Source organism: Chrysochloris asiatica, unplaced genomic scaffold, assembly GCF_000296735.1.
Source record: "Chrysochloris asiatica unplaced genomic scaffold, ChrAsi1.0 scaffold00013, whole genome shotgun sequence".
NCBI classification, from domain to species: Eukaryota; Metazoa; Chordata; class Mammalia; order Afrosoricida; family Chrysochloridae; genus Chrysochloris; species Chrysochloris asiatica.
In genome coordinates this window covers 30,330,835-30,352,419 of record NW_006408531.1, presented here as the reverse complement: position 1 = coordinate 30,352,419, position 21,585 = coordinate 30,330,835, and the positions used below count along the sequence as shown (strand labels likewise).

General features: G+C 37.7%; 1 protein-coding gene across 3 annotated transcripts in view; it reads left to right on the top strand.

Moving 5' to 3' along the window:
* NCOA7 (nuclear receptor coactivator 7) overlaps positions 1-21,585 on the top strand; it is a 245,799-nt gene that overhangs the window by 124,392 nt on the left and 99,822 nt on the right. Inside the window, exon 3 of one of the 3 annotated variants that reach the window (XM_006834686.1) lies at positions 6,729-6,952. The exons of 1 other annotated variant lie outside the window; for it this stretch is intronic. In XM_006834686.1, the coding sequence (XP_006834749.1) occupies positions 6,729-6,952 (224 nt within the window). Of the gene's footprint in view, positions 1-6,728; positions 6,953-21,585 lie in introns of those variants that run through there. One more of the 3 variants, XM_006834688.1, reaches the window with a different exon arrangement.

Here is a 21,585-nt window from a genome sequence, read left to right as displayed (position 1 = left end):
AAATCTTAGTAGTAATCTTCCACATTTCTAATTGCAGGTTTTGTATGACTTCAACATTTACATTTATTTTGTTTGTTTTTTCTAGTAGTGTTTTCCTGAATTCTTCACACACACAAAAAAATCTGTGTTGTCCCTGCATTCTTCCATCTTTTTATATGACCTTGGAAAGTACCTAAATAGTATTCTTTTGAATTCTTTTTCAGTTACTTCCTATGCCTTTTCTTCTTCAGAAGCATTTTCTGGCTCTGCATCTTGGTCATTTGAGTGATTTTCTTGTGTTGCTTCATGTGGGCTAAAATTGTCTGTTGTCTCCAGGATATTATCGTGTTTTCATGTTTGTATTTAGTGATGATTGTATGTTAGTGTATTCTTAGGCTCTCACTGCGTATCTCCTGTGGATGTAGTAACTTTGTTGGAAACGCACATTATCAATTTCTTGTGTGCCATTATAGACAGATTCTATGCATAAAGCTATTAAGTTTTAAATATGAAATGATTTCTATCTTCTCCATGTCTCCTAGACTTACTAATAATTGTGTCTCTAGATCAATACTGTCCAGTAGACCTTTCTGCAATGATAAATGTGTTCGTATGTGTGTTGTCCAATACAATATCCCCAGCACATGAGACTGTTGTACTTGTGACATATGACAACTAAAGAACTGATATTTTACTTAATTTGAGTTAATTTAATAGCAACACATACTTAATTGTTGCTAAGTTCCTTAGAGTCAGTTCCGACTCATAACAACACTGTATAGGGTTTCTGAGGAGCAACTGGTGGGTTTGAATTATCGACCTGTTATTTGCAGTCCAGTGCTGACCCTATAGCACCACACCAGGACTCCAGCATGTATTGTATCTGGCTCCCATGTTGGGCAACATCATGTTAGATATTTATAACTAAAGCACTTTTTATAGCAACATATGCACCTCAAATTGTAAAATTAAGAACAGAGTCATATAAAATACCAATTTTTAAAGTCTGTAGTTTAAACTTAGGAGAAATGCCTGATGTTCTACTTTTGTGGAAAAAACCCCAACAAAACAGTCTTTGAAAACACTTTGGATCCTTTAACACATATAGGACCCTCATGAATTAGGATTGACTGAATGATTAGTTAGTGACAACTGGTTAGTTGTAGCTTAATACCTTTGTATTTATATGTAGCCCTGGTGGCACAATGGTTAAGTCCTTAACTGCTAACCAAAAAATTGATGGTTCAAACCCGCCAGCAAGTGCATGGGAGGAAGGACTTGGTCAACTGCTCCTGTTAATAGTACAGCCTGTGAAACCCTATGGGGGAATTTTCTGTCCTATAGGGTCTCTAGTTATTGGTATTGACTTGAAGGCAAGCTGTTTAGTTTGCCTCAACCTTCTGCCGTTAGGAAAAGTATCCTTTCCTGTATCTAATAGCTGTCATATTATCTCCCCCAGAACAATGCTTGCAGCTTAGTATTAGCAATGCATTTGATTTAAATTTCATTCTTTTTGCTTTTCTGCATTTCCAAAAGTTTCTAGTATGAACTTGTATACTTTCATCATAAAACAAAGATTAATAAATAATATTTAAAATATACTTCAAATAAAAAGAGGGATTATAAAAGCCTGAAATGAGTCAACAGCAGGAGAGACCAAGAAGAAAAAGTGAATTTGTGTGTGTGGTGTGTAAGTGTGAGTGAGAGAGAGAGAAAGAGTGTGTGTGTGTGTGTGTGAGAGTTAGGAGATAAAATTAATGGGGCCTGGTTACAGTAACACAAGGGGCTTGAATAATAAATACTTGTTTCGTTATCTGGTTTTTAAAAAGGACAAATGCAGCATAAATACAAATGTTTTCTTTTTACTTGTACTCATAGCATCAAATGTTAAATGTCATTTTCAATCATTTATCTGTTCACTATTATTTGCCAAATATTTTTTTGCAAATTTAACTAACTATACATTTGGGATCATTGGAAAACCTGAGGTTAAATAAGGACAGTTTATTTTATTGCATGACCTTTTCTTCTAAAATTAATGATAATAAAACTGGATAGTGAGAATGTCTTACCGTAATGAATATTGGCTCAAAGAGCAAAAGAGAAGGGTGAAAGACAGAAGTCCTAAAAGCAAATGTTTGAAGAATATTCAAACATTCTACATGCTACATTCATCACTGGCAGTTATTCCCCCTTCAAAAAGGTTTTCAGAATGTATTTCTGCCTTTGAAAAATTTCCATTTTCAAGATCAGAACATTTCAGTTATATTTAAATCTCCAAATAAATTTTCTTGAGTAATCTAGTCAAAGCAAAATATGTAGCTAAATAGTACGACTTTATAAGCATTAAAGTACACTGTGGTTTGTTAAACTAGTTTGATATTATTTTCTAGCAAGTTTTTCAAAGTAACAACTATGGTTCTGTGTGTTAACAATGATGATTTGTGTGAGGAAAAAGGGAAGAAAATGAATAAAACAATGCATACCATTTTGCTGTTTTCATGTGTTAACATTTAAATCAATTTAAAGTGGAAAAATCAGACACGCAAGAAGCACATATAGCAGGCTGAATAGAATCCAATTTTGGCACCTCTTTTCTCGAATTGTTTTTAGAAGAGGGCATTATGGTCCATATCAAGCATGTTCTTCTTTAATCCGTGATTTTTTTTTTTAAATCTAACTTTTTATTGTGAGTGTTTAAAGTGTGAAGGTTTAAAGACAAGCCTCAATTTTACATTCAACAAACGATACACTTTGCTTCATCTCAATGAATATAATCCCTTCCCTGCAACAGCAGTTATCCCACTTCCTCCATGGGTCCTAGTTCCATTCTACCAACATTCCCATCCCTTTTCAACTGTGTCCTTAGGTAAATGTTGTGTTTATACATATATACACACATATACATATACATTTATACTGTTAATGTTATCAAGTGCTGTAAAGTTAGTTCCAACCCGTAGCAACCCTGTGTAGGGTTTCCAAGGAACAGCTGGTGAGCTTGAACCACCACCGACCTTGCGGTTCAAACTGACCTTGCAGTCCAGTGCATTAACCCACAGTGCCACACCAGACTTGGCTGAAAATTGGACTACGAGGGTGATTTCCTTTTCAGACCTTAAGGATGGTTGAAGGCCGTAGTCTCAGTTTCCTCCAGTCTCTTTCTGACCAGTAAGCCATAAACCTGGTCTTTTTAAATATAATTTTGAGGTTTGTTCTACATGTTCTGCCACTCTGCCTGGGACCTTCTAATAGGAATTCTTTCAGAGCAGTTGATCGTGGTAGCTATGCACCATCCAGGTCTTCTGGTATCAGGGTCATGGAGACAGAAGTTCACATGTTCCATTAGTCTATTGGGCTGATTGATTCAAAGCATCTTCAGTTGTCATCACTCTTCTTTTTCCCACACAGAGAGACACCAGTAGTGGCACCTTAGATGGCTTCTCATGAGCTTTTAAGATCCCAGTTGTTACCAAAGTAGGATGTAGAACATTATCCTTATGAACCATGCCAGTGTCCCCTGAGACTATGGTTCTGAGCCCCTAGGCCCAACACCTCATTTCCTTATGATGTTTGATAATATCTTAGAAGTTTTCATGCTTTGTCAAGCATGTTGTTGACCAGCCATTATAACCAACATATCAGAACAAAAAGATCATACCCCTAGCCAGCATTCTGGATACATAGACAAACCACCAAAGGTGTGAGATGATAGCTGTGTTGTATCTAGGAAACTGTGTTGATTTCAGGTTCATATAGTAGTATTAATAGGGAGAGAAATTGTTTTATCAGGAACACTATCTGACTTAATTTTGCAAAGAGCCACCTACTCTTTTATCAGAAAACTAGTTTACAATCTGAAATTAAAGCATGAAAACATGTTTATTGAATATAATCTCTTTTATCAGTCTTTAACTTGGTTTGGTTTATAGATTTATTATGTTATATAGCAAGATCAAAGACTTTTTTATGTTGAGGTATAATCCATATAAATGGATTTGTATGGGTTCTACACCTCAACATAAAGAAAGCAAAAAGTCTTCACAATTGGGCTGGTAAGCACCATCATGATAAGTGGAGACAATATTGAAGTTGTCAAGGATTTAATTTCATTTGTGTAAAAATGGCATGGGAGAAGTGTCTGTCCCTCTCTAATTTCACAAGGGGAAAGAAGACAAAAGATCAACAGCCCAAGGCTGATTCAGATGAGGCCAAGAGTCGGTTATGCTTCCACCCTCCAAACTTTTAACCAAGTCTGGCACCAACTGTCCTTCCCACAGCACTCTGTACTTTCTCTGCTGTTCTCAGTAATTCATTGCAGTAGCCACACAGACAAAATTCAGGATTATAGGTTCATTACAGGTTACCATTCAACTTCAGAAACAACTCAGCAGACAGTTCTTTGATCAGAACAGCCTGTTCACAGTTGTGCCCCACAGCATGCTTCTCTATGGCCCTCACTTAGCTTCTCAGTCTTGCAGCTCGTTGGCCTATGTCCTGCTTAGGCAAATGTTACGGAGCTCTTTGAGCTCTTGTCAATAAGTGTCTAGAGGCACCCCACTCTCACCATAAGTCTGCATCTGAAGGTGCTCCTTGAGTTGGCAAAACTTTCTCTACCAAGTTTCCAGTGGCACCCTGTTCTGCCAGCAAGCTCTGAGTTCTCTCACACTGTGAACTGGGAAGCCCACTGCATCATCTCCTGCTTCTGCTGCCACCATTTCTCTGCTGCTTCTTGGCGTCTCCTGAGTTACATACAACTCAGTGTCCTGGGGTTAGGTTCCTAGTGTGGATATCCTGCATCCAAAAGACAAGTTCTACTCTTCTCTCTCAATATGACTTTTCTCTCTTAAAGGTCTCCCTTTTCTCCTCTGGGATAACTCATGTTAAGCCTAGGGAGATGGCAAAACTGACTAATCCCCTTGGGAAGGTTCCATACACCTTATTTGATAGTCTTATCCAATCATTTAGTGGGAGTTACAAAGACTGTAGCTAGACGGATCATATTAAGTAATTCACTGCACTGCAACTTGGATCTACAATCATGGAAGCAGCTGTCAGGAAATCAAATGATGTATTGCATTGGGCAGATCTGCTACAAAATACTCTTTAAAGTGTTAAGAAGCAAAGATGTCACTGAGGACAAAAGTGCACTGCTTGACCTAAGCCATGCTATTTTCAGTCACTTCATGTGTTTGGGGAAACTAGACAATGAATAAGGAGGACTGGAGAAGAATTAATGCAGGTGAATTATGGTATTGGCAAAGAATATTGAGGGTATGAAAGACAGCCAGAACAAAAAAATCTGTCTTGGAAGAAATACAACCAGAATGCTCCTAAGAAGTGAGGGTGGTAAGACTTCATATCACATACTTTGGACATGTTATCAGAAGAGAGTAATCCCTGGAGAAAGACATCATGCTTGGTAAGGTAGACCCTCAACGAGATAGATCAACATAGTGGCTGCAACAATGGCTCAAACATAACAGTGACTGTGAGGTCACCACAAGACCAGGCTGTGTTGTGTTCTGTTGTACATAGGATCACTGTGAGTTGGAACTGACTTGACTGCACCTAACAACAACATATAACAAGCAAACAAAAAAGATAGTTGAACTATGAGATGGGGAATAAATTCGTCTCTGAGTTTTTTCATAGCTACTCCTTAACTCCCACCAAATGCTCCTTGGAAACTCTATGTAGGGTTACTATGGGTCAGAACCAACTAAATGGTACTTAACAACAGGACTCCTGACTCAGCAATGAACCAATAAAAAAAAAATCTAATAACCTAGTAGCTATTACTGACTTGTCAATGAATGATAGCATGGTTAGACTATTCAGTCTGAAGAAGTTGGTGGAACTCTTCAATTTTATCACCACTGGCTTTATTGATTGGTGTTTAAATTTGAATAATAGTGGTATTAACTGGCCTTCTTTGTTGTTGCTGTTGTTAAATGCTGTCAAGTTAGTTCTGAGTAATAGTGACCCTGTATAGGGTTTCCAAGGAGCTGCTGGTGGGTTGGAAACACCAGTCTTGCAGCTCAAACTGACCTTGCAATCAGCACGTTATTTTACAGCACTATGGGTTAATATGGTGGACTGCAAGTTAGCGGTTCAAGCTCACCAGCCTTCTCTCAGAAACTCTGTACAGGGTTGCTGTGAGTCAGAACTGGCTTACATCTGATATTAACAACAACAACATAGTTTGCCAAACATTAATATTCAGAATGGGAATGAATTATAATGGACTTGTTTTCAATTACTTGCTTGTTCATAGTCCATATGTACCACTGAAATCGGAAACACACATGCACACATACATATATGGAATGAAAAGATAATGGAATTTTCATGTAAACTTTTTTATGCCCCTTTGTTTATGTGTGTGTGTGTGTGTGTGTGTGTGTGTGTGTATTAGTCACATCAAAGACAGGGTTGTAAAATAGGGTAGCTATATATCTCAATAGGAAATAATCAAGATATGAAAACCTAGTTGTTCTTCAGACCTAGAACATTTCTGAGCAATCTGCTGAGAAATAAGTATTCATTAGATGAAGTTGAGGAAAGGCCACAGATCTCAACATACACACTTTCAGTAATAAGGAAATCACAAAATATGTAATTTACAACAATATAAAGAAAATATTTTCTTATTCCGTTTCTCAACGTCAGACAGCCTGAAATGAACACCTACTAGCAAATCAGTTTTCCAGTGTTTGTATTTATTATTTTTACCCCTTTATTCCTAGATTGAAAAAGAAAAAACAGGCCAAACAAAATGCAGAGATGGCCTCAGTGACAGCTACGCGGAGCCATACTGGAAAAGAAGATGCCGATACAGTCATTTTAGAACAAGACAAGTGCAACATCACTGTGGAGCAGGAGGAATATAGTACTGATGAGAAAAAGAAGAGAAAAAATAATCAGTTAAAGGAGATCAGACGTACAGAATTAAAGAGATTCTATAGTGTTGGTGAGTATTATTGGCAGTAACTGCAGCATTTTATTTTAAAATCTAAAGAGTTTTAAAACATAATTTTCAAATGATCATAATAGTAATAATAACACATGTTTTGAATAATTTCTATGTGTCTTAGGCACTTGCTTTGTCTACCATCTTGTGCACAGGGATGACAATGGAATAAATGTGTTGGTGTGTTTTGTTCTCAACATCTAGCACTGTGTTTAGTACATCCTGTGTGCCAGTAAACACTTGTAAAATGCATAAGCACTTTCCTTGTATGAGAAATAATTTTTCTTAATATATGTAGAAATATCCATCAAAGTGTTAATAGAAGTGCCCCAGCTTTTTGGAATACACTAAGCAATAAAAAATAAAGAAGGCATGGCCTAGCATACATCAATTTAAAAAAAGAGATTTGTGAGTCTTAGTTAAATGGAGTCTTAAAACGAATTCACAGTTTTGTATGTTTTCTCCCAACGCCATTGCATTCTGAAACCTCATGTCTAGAAATGGCGTATTTTAAATGGAGGAAGTGATAAATGTTGCCTCACTGGGCTTTTCCATCTCATGCTGTAGTTTCTGTCACACACAAACATGGAATGTATTGAGAAAGGATTGCAAAGTAAGGGTGGTGATGGTTGTTAAGTGCTGTCGAGTCAATCCCAACTCATAGTGACTCTGTGTAGGGTTTCCAAGGAGCAGCTGGTGGGTTTGAACTGCCAACCTTGTGGCTTACAGTCAGTGCTAATTCTGCAGTGCAACATCAGGAGTCCATGGTGGTGGTAGTGGTTGCTAAGTGCCACCAAGTCGGTTCCTACTTATAATGATCTTATGTGTAACAGAACATAATACTGCCCAGTCCTGTGCCACACTCACAATGGTTGTTATGTTTGAACCCATTGCTGTAGCCACTGTGTCAGTCCATCTCACTGAGAGTCTTCCTCTTTTTCTTTGACCCTCTACCACGGTGTACAGCCTTATCCAGGGATTGGTCCCATCTGATAACATGACCAAAGTACATGAGATGAAGTCTCCTCATCCTTGTTTCTAAGGAACATCCTGGTTGTACTTCTTCCAACACATACTCGTTCATTCTTCTGGTAGTCCTAGTAGTCCAGCAGTCTCTAGATTGTGAACATTGGACTTACGCACATCTCCTGTTGTTGTTGTTAAGTACAGTCAAGTCACTTCTGATTCATAGCCACCCTGTTTAGGGTTTCTGAGGAATGGCTGATGAGTTTGAACCACCAACCTTGTGGTGTTTTATTCCATAGCACCACATTAACCCTTTATTGTTATGTACATTTGCCCTCACTTTGAAACGATTGAACCAACCTCTACTTGAAACCTCTACTTGAAACAATTTTTTTTTTTAATCACAGTCCACCTTCATTTACTGTACATGAAGATTTTAAAGCATTAAAAAAAATGCTGTTTTTAACCTTAAAGTTAGACTAGAGACCTGGTGTGGTGCTTTAGAGTAAGCACTGGACTGAAAGATTGGCGATTGAAACCCACTACCCACTCTTCAGTAACCCTGTACTAGGTCAACATGGGTGGGGGACACAATTTGACGACACTTAAAGCTCTGGTAGCGTAGTGGTTACGAATCAGGCTGCAAACCTCAAGGTCAGCAGTTCAAAACTACCAGCTGCTCCATGGGAGAAAGATGAGACTTTCTGCTCTCATAAAGATTTACAGCCCCGGAAACCCTGTACAGGGTCACTATGGGTCGGAACCGACTCGACGGCACTTAACAACTACAACAACAAAATGACAACAACAAAGTAATGCTAAATAACATTTTACTTACATATTTTTGAAGAACAGATCTCATTCCTAGCCTTGATAAAAACAAAACAAGAAAACCCACTGCCATAGAATAGATTCTGAATTGTAGAGACCCTACATAGAATTCCCAAGATTGTAAATCTTTACAGAAGCAGACAGCCTCGTCATTCTCCCATGGAGCAGCTGGTGGTGTTGAACCACCAACCTTTGGTTAGCAGCCCAATACAGAGCCCACAGCACTGTATTGTATATTCAGTATCCTTTAGAAACATTATAATTAAAATTCATTATTTCTTCTTTTGTGTACTTTATTCGTTGTCTAACTTTCACATGCATTTGAAACAATTAAAATACTGTAGCTTGGGTCACACATCTTGGTCTTTAAAGTGGCATCTTTGCCTTTTAACATTTTTAAAGGTTCTTTTATAGCCAATTTCCCCAATGCAATACCTCGTTTGTTTTCTTGACTGCTGCTTCCATGAGTGCTGATTGTGCATCCAATTAAATTGGAACCCTTGACTACTGGCATTTCTTTCTGTATATCAAGTTGCTTATTGGTACACTTATGAGGATTTGTTTTCTTTATTTTGAGGTGTTATCCATACTACAATATGTAATTTTTATCTTCATCAGTAAGTGCTGAAAATTCTCTTTACTTTTGGCAAGCAAGGTCATGTCATCGGCATATTGCAGGTTATTAATGAGGCTTTCTCCAATCCTGATGCTGTGTTGTTCTTCATATAGTCACACTTCTGGGATTACTTGCTCAGCAAACTGATTTTAAAAGTATGGTGAAAGGGTACAAACCTAATGCACACCGTTCCTGATTTTAAACCACAATATCCTCTTGTTCTGTTCGAATGACTGCCTCTTGGTCTGTATTCAGGTTGTGCATGGCACAATTAAGTGTTCTGGAATCCTCATTCTTCATAGTGCTACCCACAATTTGTTATCATCCTCACAATTGAGTGTCTTTGCATAATGAATCGAACACACTTAACATCTGGTGTTCTCTGATTTTATCTAAAATCCATTTGACATCAGAAAAAGGTAAACTCATTGTTGTCATGTAACTTCCAACTAATAACAACTCTGTAGGACAGAGTAGGGTGTGGTGCTATAGGCTAAGCACTAGACTACTATCCACAAGGTTGGCAGTTCAAAACCAGCAGCTGCTTCTTGAAAATGCTATACAGGATCGTTGTGAGTCAGAACGAACTCAGTTGCACTTAACAACAATTTTTACAGAAGTAGACTGTCACTTCTTTCTTCCATGAGTGACTAGTGGGTTTCAACTACCAGCCTTTTGGTTAGCAGCTGGGCACTTAACCCTTGTGCCATTAGGACTCTGGCAAAGAGAACCAGCAATCAAAACTTGATTGTGACCTACAGCTGCAACATACAGGATTGCTAGGCGAAGGGAAAGAAGAAGAGCAGTATATAAAATGTGGGCTTGGAGCAAAATAATGACACTTATCCCTTTGACCCTGATTATGCCAAAGTTACAGCAGGATAGTTTTTTTTTTTTTTTTTGTCCCTGGTGTTTGGTAGCACTTTCCAGCAGCTCTTTCCAAAGACATATGACACTGCCTTTGGGGTGGTAATGGGTGCTTCATTGCTGATACTCCTCCAAGAGAGACAAATTCAGTATTTTACTAGTTTCTAAGAAATCATACAATTTAAATCATTTTAGTGGGTTAATATGATTATTATCTAATGTATTTTTATGTAGCTTAGTGGATTTAAAAAACCAATAATTTATTGAGATGAAATTCAATAACATAAAATTTACCATTTTAAAGTGAGCAGTTCAATATCATTTTAAGTCTACTAACAGTGTTGTGCAACCACTATATCTAGCCCCAAAACATCTCATGATTTCCAAGTAAATGCCCTCATCCACTGTACTGTTTCTCCCCAATTATCCCTACCACATTGATTGTTTTGTTTTAGGTGCCATTGAGTCTGCCCCTATCCTGTAGCGGTAATGGTAACTGAACTGGAGCTATGTCCTCAGGAGAATCCAGTGCGTAGATAAATCTATTGAATTCCAGGGCTTAATGATGCTCTCTACATCTTAATTTACCTTAAAATGTGAATGTATCATTAAGTATCCTAATTTATCTCACAGGGTTTGATCTGATACATCAGATTCTCATCCCAGGGTGGTGTTTCAACCACTAGGTGGAGCATCAGACATCAAGTCAAGAGTAATTCCAGTTCCAGTTCATGGCGTCTTTCCATTACTCTAGTGTGGAGAGAAAAGAAAATGCTAAATGAAGGAGGAGCTTGTCAGCCATCCTAAAGATTGGCCTTTATTCTGTAGTAAGTAGGGAACTCTTGGGAGAGAGATTTTAAAATGGTGAATCTAGAGAGCAATGAGGATGGATGTGAGAGGACTGAGTGTAAAGGCAAACAGTGCTGGTCAGTTAGTGGAACAGAGCTTTCAGGTGTAGGACTGAGCCTAAGCAGAAGCCAAGGGGAAGGGGAAAGGGCACATGGAGGAGAGATATTCCTCATAGAAAAAGCAGCACTTGGTAACCATTGTAGTGTTTGAAGGCAAAAAACAACAGCCAAGAATTGACTAGAGAAATCAAAAAGGAGGAAGGAATATAATGAATTTGTGTTTGGATTTAATAGCTAATTTTGAAAACTAAATCAAGACACATTATTACTGGGATGGTTAATCTTTATTTAGCAACTTTGCTTTGTCAAATGCTAGTCTGTATATTATTATGAAGTATTGAAATGTGATTAACATCTAAATCAGTTGGCCTTAAAGCTATTAAATTAGTGAAATTTGACACAAACATGCTTGACTATCTATAAATGTATGAAGAGATGTTCGTTTCTTATTACTGAATCAAAATATATTAAATTGGTATGAATTGTATCATAAAATACTTTTATATTAAAGGAATACATTATTCCTTAAGCTTAGAACAGTACACATACTTATTTTTAAGAGCATGAAGATAGAAATATGAATTTTATAAATATGGATGATATCTCAGTGTAGTGATCAGCATTGGACTGCAAACCACAACATCGGCAGTAAACCGACCATTTGCTCCTTATCTTCTGTCAAAACAGGGCATGGACAGACTCTGGAACAGACTATCATATGCAGGCTCAGGCTGAAGCTCAAGAAAATTAACACAAGTCCAAAAAAACAAATTATGACCTTGAACATATCCTACCTGAATTAGAGATCATCTGAAGAACAGATTTGATACATTACACACTAAAGACTAAAGACCAGAAGAGTTGTGGAATGACATCAAGAACATCATGAAGGAAGAAAGCAAAAAGTCATTAATAACATAAGAAAGAAGGAAAAGATCGAATGGATGTCAGAAGAGACTCTGAAACTTGTTCTACAGCATAGAGATGCTTAAGCAAATGGAAGAAATGATGAGGTAAAAGAGCTGAACAGAAAATTCCAAAGAGCAAGTCATGAAGACAAGGTCTTATATTATAATGAAATGTGCAAAGACCTGGAGTTAGAAAACCAAAAGGGAAGAACATGCTCAGCATTTGTCAAGCTGAGGAAACTGAATAAAAAAAAATCAAGCCTTGATTTACAATATTGAGGGATTCTATGGGAAAAATATTGATAGATGCAGAAAGCATCAAAAGAAAATGGAAGGAATGCACAGACTATACCAAAAAGGAATGGTTGATATTCAACCATTTCAAGAGGTAGCATATGATCAAGAACCAATGATAACTGAAGAAAGAAGTCCAAGATACATTGAAGGAACTGGCAAAGAATAGTGCAATGGGAATTGATGGAATATGAATTGAAATCTTTAAACAAACTGATGCAGGACTGGAGGTACTTTCTCATCTATGCCATGAAATTTGGAAGACAGCTACCTGGCCAACTTATAGAAAGAGATCCATATTTGTACCCATTCCAAAGAGAGGTGACCCAATGGAATGCAGAAATCATCAGACAATGTCTTTAATATCCAATAATAAATAATAACTAAAATTTTTGTTAAAGATAATACAAAAATGGCTGCAAGCATACATTGACAGAGAACTTCCAGAGGTTCAAGCTGATTTCAAAAGAGGTTGTGGAATGATGAATATCATTGCTGATGTCATATGGATCTTGGCTGAAAGCAGAGAATACCAGAAAGATGTTTACCTGTGCTTTTATTGAGTAGACAAAAGCTTTCAATTGTGCAGATCCTGACAGGCTATGAACAACATTGCAGAGAATGTCAGTTGTGCTCATGAGGAACCTGTACATAGATCAAGAGGCAGTTGTTCAAACAGAGCAAGGGAACAACAAATGATTTAAAATTAGGAAAGGTGTGCGCCAGGGTTGTGTTCTTTCAACATACTTTGTCAATAATACAAGAGGCTGGATTATATAAAGAAAAACCTGGCATCAGAATTGGAGGAAGACTCATTAACAACATATGATATGCAGATGACACAACCTTGCTTGCTGAATGCAAAAAGGACTTAAAATACTTACTGATAAAAAAAAAAGCCCTCAGTATGGATTGCACCTCATTGTAAAGATAACAAAACTGCGCACCAATGGACCAATAAACAACCTCCATATAAATGAAGAAGAGAATGAAGTTGTCAAAGACTTTATTTTGCTCAGATCAACCATCAACACTAATGGAAACAGCAGTCAAGAAATCAAATGACATACTGCATTAGGGAAATCTGCTGTATACGATCTCTTTAAATGTTGAAGAGCTAAGATTTAAGTTTGAGGACTAAGGTGCACCTGACCCAAGCCATGGTATTTTCAGTAACGTAATATACATGTTAAAGTTGGACAGTGAATAAAGAAGACCGTAGAAAAACGGATGCATTTCTGTTACGGTGTTGGAGGAGAATATTGAAAGTACCATGGACTACCAAAAGAATAAACCAATCTGTGTTGGAAGATGTACAGCCTTCTTGGATGACAGGATGGCCAGACTTCCTCTCTCATACTTCAGACATCTTATCAGGAGGGACTAGTCCCTGGAGAAGGACATCATATTTGGTAAAGTGGAGGGTCAGAGAAAGAGGAGGGACCCCCAAGTGATGGATTGGCACAGTGGCAGCAGCAGTGGGCTCATACATAGCTACGATTGTGAGGTTGGTGTGTGCATAGGGTTGCTATGAGTTGGTACCACCTCAGTGGCATTGAACAACAACAACATAAAAACAACCTACTACTTCGGTATATCCACTGATGACAACCCAGAAACTTATCCTTACACAAATTGTTTTATTCTTAGTTTTGTTTTTAACTGCATATTTGAAGTTTCATATTTGTCTTTTGTCTTTGTTTCACACAGCAGTTCAAAAACACAAAGTTATGTCATTTTAATAATTTCCAAACATAAGTAGGTCAAGCTACAAACATATACTGACATTGCTGTTCTGTTCGAAGGTAGTGATCCTTCTGGCACTGTGGATCTCAGAGAATAAAGTCATTTTGGGATGCAAACTGTTAAGCATTTGCCTACTTGCTGATAGGGCAGTGGTTTGAGCCTACTCAGAGACTCCTTAAAAGACAGAATTAGTGATCTGCTTCCCAAAATCACAGCTTTGAAAACCATACAAAGCAGTTCTACTCTGTACATATAACCAAGAGTTAGCAACAAGAATTAAATAAATAAAGGATTAAAATAGACTTTCATGTGGAAAGAGATGTCAAGAACTTAACTGTATGTTTTTGTGTTCTTATTTTATAGAGCGAAATGTTAAAATCTGGAAGATTAGGATATAAAATAAATTGAAATTAATTATTAGAATTTAAGCTTGGGCTTCTTGTGGCCATCAAATAATTCAGTTTGAAGCTTAGTTAAAGCCATACCATGAAAATGTAGAATGTGATCAGCACATATGTGACAGGTGCACAAAGAATGCAAAGGGAGTAAGAGCAGATGACAGGTGTGGGAGGCATGAATGAAGAGTTCTAAGAGTTGAAGGTGCTCTAGGAGAAAAGCACCAAACAATGGAAATAGAATCAGCAATCAAAGCTAGAATAAAGAGATAAGCTTTCATGATCTGAGTTTAGAAATTCAAGGAACTTATATTTACATAGAATTAATGAGGAACCGCACTTAGATAAATTATGACAGATTTTTTTTCAGGCCACGGATAAGTGGAAAAATCTTACTTAAACCAAGTTACTGACAAAGGAGCAAAGAGGTATGACACGGACATTTGTTTATAGTAATGAACACAAGAGGAATTAAAATTGTATTCGGGATTTTGAGATAAAAATTATTCAGGCTCGAATACGACATTCTCAGAAAAACAAGTTCTCAGGAAGCATATCTTTTGTGCCATACTTCCTGAAAACAAATTTACTAAGAGAAAGAGATAGTCTTATCTATCTGAATCACATGTCAAAATCTAGTTCTCAAGAATGGTAAACAAGTCTTTTTACATGAGAGTAACTTAAAAAATACTGCTGATAGTATTTAAATGTATCTCTGCAATCATTGGATGACTGTAAACAAATTTTCTCAGTAATACACTTGTCTTAGTCTCCTTGTTTTGACTCGTAACAAACCTGTACAGAGTTTCCAAGGAGGGCTGGTGAGTTTGAATCGCCGACCTTGTGGTTAGCAGTCCAATGCTTATTTATCCATTAGTACCACACAAGGACTTCCCAGTCTCCTTAGGGTGCTTACAAATTAAAGGACCTATCAGAATAGTGGTTTCTAAGGGGATCTGCTGGCTAGTTAAATTCAAGGCAGAGAAGTCAGCTCACAAAGTTAAGACAACTGTTTTATGGGATTTCAAGGAGGGGATAATCATGATAGATTTCTTTTTTTTTTTTCAAAGGACACAGAGTGATCATTGGGGCTTATTTTGAAAATGTTTTAAGAAAGTTGAGAACTGCATTGGTGAGAAAAAATCCAGGAAAGTTGGATGAGGAATTTCTTTGGATCACAACAATGCACTTGCTCATTCTTTGAGGGTAGCAGTTGTGTCTTAGGAGAATTTTGTTGGGAAACCATGCCCCACCCACCCTGTAGCCATGACAATGCCTCATCTTTTTGCTTCCCAAACTCAGAGAACATTTAAAATGTTTGAGTGTCTCATGGATGCCAAAACTGTTGTTTTTATATGATGTAAATTGAAGAACACAGAATTCTTTGGGGGAAGGGTTAAAGATGGAAACACCATCCTCAGAAGTGTATAAATCTAGATGGAGGAGGATATATTGAGAAACAGTAGCTTCACAATTTGTTATTTTTGTTTAATAAGGGTTTCTGTGACTTTGTAGAAAGACTTTTGTGGGTATGTGTGAAACTTTTGATTGTGAATTGAGTGAAGATTTACAGAGCAGATCAACAGTTTTACATCCGATAAATCACACAGTTGTATCTCAGTGATTGCAGTCCCCTCCATGCAACAACAGTTATTCCACTTCCTCCCTGGCATTCTTATTTCAATTCCATCCTTCTTTGTAGCAATACTTATGGTCTTACCCTCATAAAAGAATTGGTACTAAGTACTGAAAGTCATAAGGAAGGAGCTCTTTTAGCATAGTGATGACGAATCAGGCTGCTAACTTCAAGGTTAGCAGTTCTAAGCTACCAGCCATTCCACCGAAATAAGTGAAGCTTTCTGCTCCCATCAAGATCTACAGCCTCAGAAACGTTATGCAGCGTTGCTATGAGTTGGAACCAACTCCACGGCACACTACTACCACCACCACTAAAACTAATTAAACATGAAAATGTATAACTGTTCTATATGTGGTTATAAACATGAATATAAAAGGCACAAAAAATTTTAAAACCGAAGGTCTAATATTCCCTCCTTGTTAGGTAATAATTTACTAGTTTCCTACGATAAACACTGCACTTCAAACCACAAGGTTCATGGTTTGAGCCCACCAGATGCTCCGCAGAAGAAAGATGAGGCCTTCGGCTCCCATGAAGATTTAAAACCTTGGAAACCGTATGCAGGGTTGCTATGAGTCAGTGTCAGCTTGATGGCACTCAACAACAACAACATAATCCTTAGATTTAACCTAACAAATATTGAGAAACGGAAGAGAGATTAAAGATAGTAATAACTCTAGATATGTTTTACATAGGAAAAAAACCATTATTTGCATATTCTATGAATCAACCCTGTATCCCTGCATTAAATTTTTTTTTCCCAATCTGAAGAACCCAATTCCTGGCTACACATTACTGATTTGTTTGAAAACACCTGAGACTTAAAACAGATCACAGAATACAAAGAAGTTTCCACTCTCAGAATGCAGCAGTTTCTCAAGCTCCTAGAGGGAATTTTGGGCCATTCTTTGGCCTTGATGAACTGTTATCACTTTTTTTTCTCTGCTTTTTCAAATGTTAGCATTTCATCTATACTGGCTGAAAAAACTAACTTGTTGAAAGCATCACCAATGTGGTGTAACCTTGTTCTTCAAAAAGTTGTTCAAAGAGAAAAAGGGGCTTATATATTTTCATAAAATATGAAATATGAGAAAGGAGTTCAGAATTATGTTTCCTTAGAAAGTCCGGTGGTTAAGGAGTATGTTGTTGTTAAATACCGTCTAGTCGATTCTGACTCATAGCAACCCTATACAGGGTTTCTGAGGAGCAGCTGTTGGGTTTGAACTACCGACCTTGTGGTTCATAGTTCAGTGCCCATCCTACAATGTCACATACAAATTGTTGTTGTTGTTAAGTGCTGTCAAGTCAGTTCCGACCCATAACAACCCTGTATAGGGTTTCTGAGGAGCAACTGGTGAGTTTGAACTGCCAACCTTGCAGTTCAAACGACTTTGCAGTCTGGCACATAAACCACAGCGCCACACCAGGACTTCCACATACAAATTAGGAGCTGTGAAATAGACATCCCTAAATAGCTTCAACAATAATTGCACCACCTTTAATTCAAGCGATACTGTTTCCTTTCCTCTCATAACCAGCACTCCCATTAACACACTGTATTGTATTATTCAGAACAGTGTTCAGTACATATATTGCATAAGCCAAGTCTTAAAGTACCTGTTGTACTTCAAGTTTCAGCTCAGAGTCCAGTTCTATTATAATTATAGAGATCTATTGTTCAAATGTCATCGAGTCAGTTCAGAGCAATCCTGTATAGCGTTTGCAAGGAGCTGCTGGTGAATTTGAACCGCTGACCTTGAAGTGCAAACCGACCTTGTGGTCCAGTGCATTATCACACAGCGCCACACCAGTAGTGGTCTACTTACTATAAATTTTGTAACCTAATTAGTGTGCGATGCTGTATTGCACCTATGTTATGAGACGTCTCATAGTAAAAGAAATGCCTCTGTTTTGGTTTGAGTCAAGCGAAAGCCAAGGAAAACTAGATTAAACATGATTCGTGATAAAGCTTTGAAAAAAATCAGAAGTGAACGGGGTAGGGCACAAGGGAAAAGCACTCCAGTATATTAATGGTGGGAGAGCAATATGATCATATCTTTTAGGAGACTAGTTTGACAATTTTTATCAGGTCTTTTGTCTCATCAGTTCTGTTTGCAGAAATGCATCCTAAGGAAACAATTATGAAAAATTTATATGATTTAACTGCAGTCACTATCATTGCATTGTTTAAAAGAGTGTGTGTGTGGGGGGAAATACGATGTCCCATTGTTCAATGATATAGAAAAGCAGTTAATGACGGGGAATTTTTACTAAATGTTACAGTAGGAAAGGTGGCTGACAGTAGTGTGGATTATGATCTTATTGCTGTTCAAAAAATTAATCTACATGTAAAAGCGGTGAGGAGTTGCTAGAAGTGTTTTCAGCAGAATGCAAACAATGGTTCTCTGAATAGGGGTGAAGTTTGTCATTCATGGTTTTTTGTTTTGCTCGTCTGTTATTTTTCAGTGTCCATAGGTAGTTTAGAGTTACATGGAGTTGATTTTCATATCACCTAGATTTTCTTCTTAAAGTTTGATTTGCCCTATTAAGCTCTTGATCCATTTACAAAAAGAAGAAAATTTTGAGATGAACTAGAAGGTAGCAAGAAAAGCGGAGAAACATCAAACATGAGGTAGAACAGAAATCAACTATTTTGGAGGAGTGTCTCCTTGTGTGTTCAGTGCTTTCTTTTATTATTTCCTTTACTATTTCATCACAAATCGGAAAGGTATTGAGAGCCTGTTTTATAGAAGAAGAAACTGAGAGGCTAACTAACTTACCCAGACTCACACTGCCAGTTGTCAAATGATCTCCCGTGTCGTTTCTGTCGCCACTTCATCATAAGCCTCAGCCTGAAGACACTCTATTCTAGCTCTGTGGGTCCACAACCCTAGCTCCCCCAGTTAAGTACCTGGAGACACCCCACTCTGAAAACAATCCTCCTATGAAAACTCAACTTTACTTCATGAGCTGGAGATCCCACCACTTACTGCAAATACATTTTTCAACAACATATACACAGACTATATATGTTGTTGTTATTAAGTGCCATTTGAGTTGGTTCCAATCCCTAGAGATCCTATATAGGGTTTCCAAGGAGCAGCTGGTGAGTTTGAACTGCCGACCTTGCAGTTCAAACCACTTTGCAGTCTGATGCATTAACCCACAGCGCCACACCAGAACTTCGGACTATATCTGTGGACCTCTCCAAATGGAATGCACAGGACTCAAATCAACTACATCTTTGGAAAAGACAGCAGAGAGGCTCAATCAATATTGTCAGTCAGAAAGATGTCAGGAGCTGACTGCAAAACAGACCATCAGTTGTTCATATGCAAGTTCATGTTGAAGATACAGAAAAAAGTCCACAAAAGCCAAAACCTGACCTTGACTATATACTGCCTGAATTTAGAGACCATCTCAAGAATAGACTTGATATATTAAACACTAGTGACTCAACACCAGACAGGTTGTGGAGAATGACAACAAGATTGTCATATATGAAGAAAGCAAAAGATCATAAAAATTCAGGAAAGAAAAGATCAAAATGTGTGTCATAAGAGAGTGTAAAACTTGCTCTAGAACACAGAGTAGATAAAGCAAGTGGATGAAATAAAAGAACTGAACAGAAGATTCCAGAGGGTGCCTCTAGAAGACAGCATTATAATGAAATGTGCAGGGACCTGGAGTCACAAAACCTAAAGGGAATGACACGGTCAGGCATTTCTTAAGGTAGAAAAAAATTCAAGCAACTCGTTGCAATATTGAAAATTTTTATTGGCAAAATATTGAACAGTGCAGGATACATCAGCAGAAGATGGAAGGACTATGCAGATTCATTGTACCAAAAAGAGTAGGTGCTTGTTAGGTGCCAAAGTGTCCATTCTAACTCATAGCGACCTTATGCACTACAGAACAAAACACTGTGTGGTCCTGTGCCAGTCTCACAATTGATTTTATGCTCGAGTCCATTGCTGCTGCCACTGTGCCAATCCATCTTGTTGGGAGTCTTCCTCTTTTTCACTGACCCCCTCCCCCCGCCCCCCACTTTACCAAGCATGATGTCCTTCTCCAGGAACTCATCCCTCCTGGTAATATGTCAGAAGCATAAGAGACAAAATCTCATTATCCTGACTTCTGAGGAGCCTTATGGCTGTACTTCAAGACGTAACATGAAGAACCATAAAGAACCAATGGTATTAAACGAAGAAGTCCAAGCTACACTACAGCATTGGTGAAAAACAAGACTTCAGGAATTGACAGAACACTAATAACCTCAAATGAATGCAAAAACTGGGCAATGAATGATGAAGATCTAAAAAGAATTGATACATTTGAAGTATGGTGTTGGTGATGAATATTGAATATACCACAGACTTCCAGAAGAACAAACAGTTCTGTCTTGGAAGAAATTCAGCCAGAATGCTCCTTGGAAGCAAGGCTTTGCCTCAAGTACTTTGGTTGTGCTATCAAGAGTAACCAGTCCCTAGAGAAGGCATTATGCTTGTTAAGAAAGAGGGTCCGTGAAAAATAGGAAGACCATCAGCAAGATGGGTTGACACAATGACAGCAACAGTAGGCTCAAACATAGCAATGATTATTAAATGATTATTACAATGGTCCAGGACAAGTTAGGGTTTCTTTCCATTGTAGTTAGGGTCTCTGACATAATGTACACATTATTCAGTGATATTGGTTACATTTCCCACAATATGTCATTCTCATTTATTCAGTTCTGTATGTACCATTTCTAGTACACTAGTTTCCCTGCCCTCTTACCTTTTCATCTTTGCTTTAGAATTTTTTACTATTTATTTTATATTGTTGTTGTTAAGTGCTGTCAAGTCAATTCCGACCCATAGCAACCCTGTTTAGGGTTTGCAAGGATTGGCTAGTGAACTTGAACCACTGACCTTGCAGTTCAAATGACATTGCATTCTGACGCATTAGCCCACAGCGCAGAAGTCAGTCTTATTTAGATTAAAGGTGACCTCAAGGGATAATTCTGATTTAATGTTTAAAATATACTTCAGATATATCAAGGAACAAGGTTGTATCATCTGCGTATTGCAGATTGTTAATCCTGATGCCATGTTCTCCTTCATATAAACCAGTTCCTTGGATTATTTGCTCAGCATAAGATTCAATACAACCCTGGCTCACACCTATCCTGATTTTAAAGCATTCAATGTCCCCTTGTTCTATTTGAACAACTGCCTCTTGATCTATGTAGAGGCTCCTCAGGAGCACAGTTATTTTGGAGTACTCATTCTCCGCAGTGTTGTCCACAGCTTGTCATGAACCACACAGTCGAAAGCCTTTGCATAGTCAATAAGGCATGAGTAGACATCTTTTTGAAATGGTTGAAAACAAGTCTACGAGAGCCATAATATGACCTTGAATTTATCCCACCTGAATTTGGAGATCATCTGAAGAACAGATTTGATGCATTAAACACTAAAG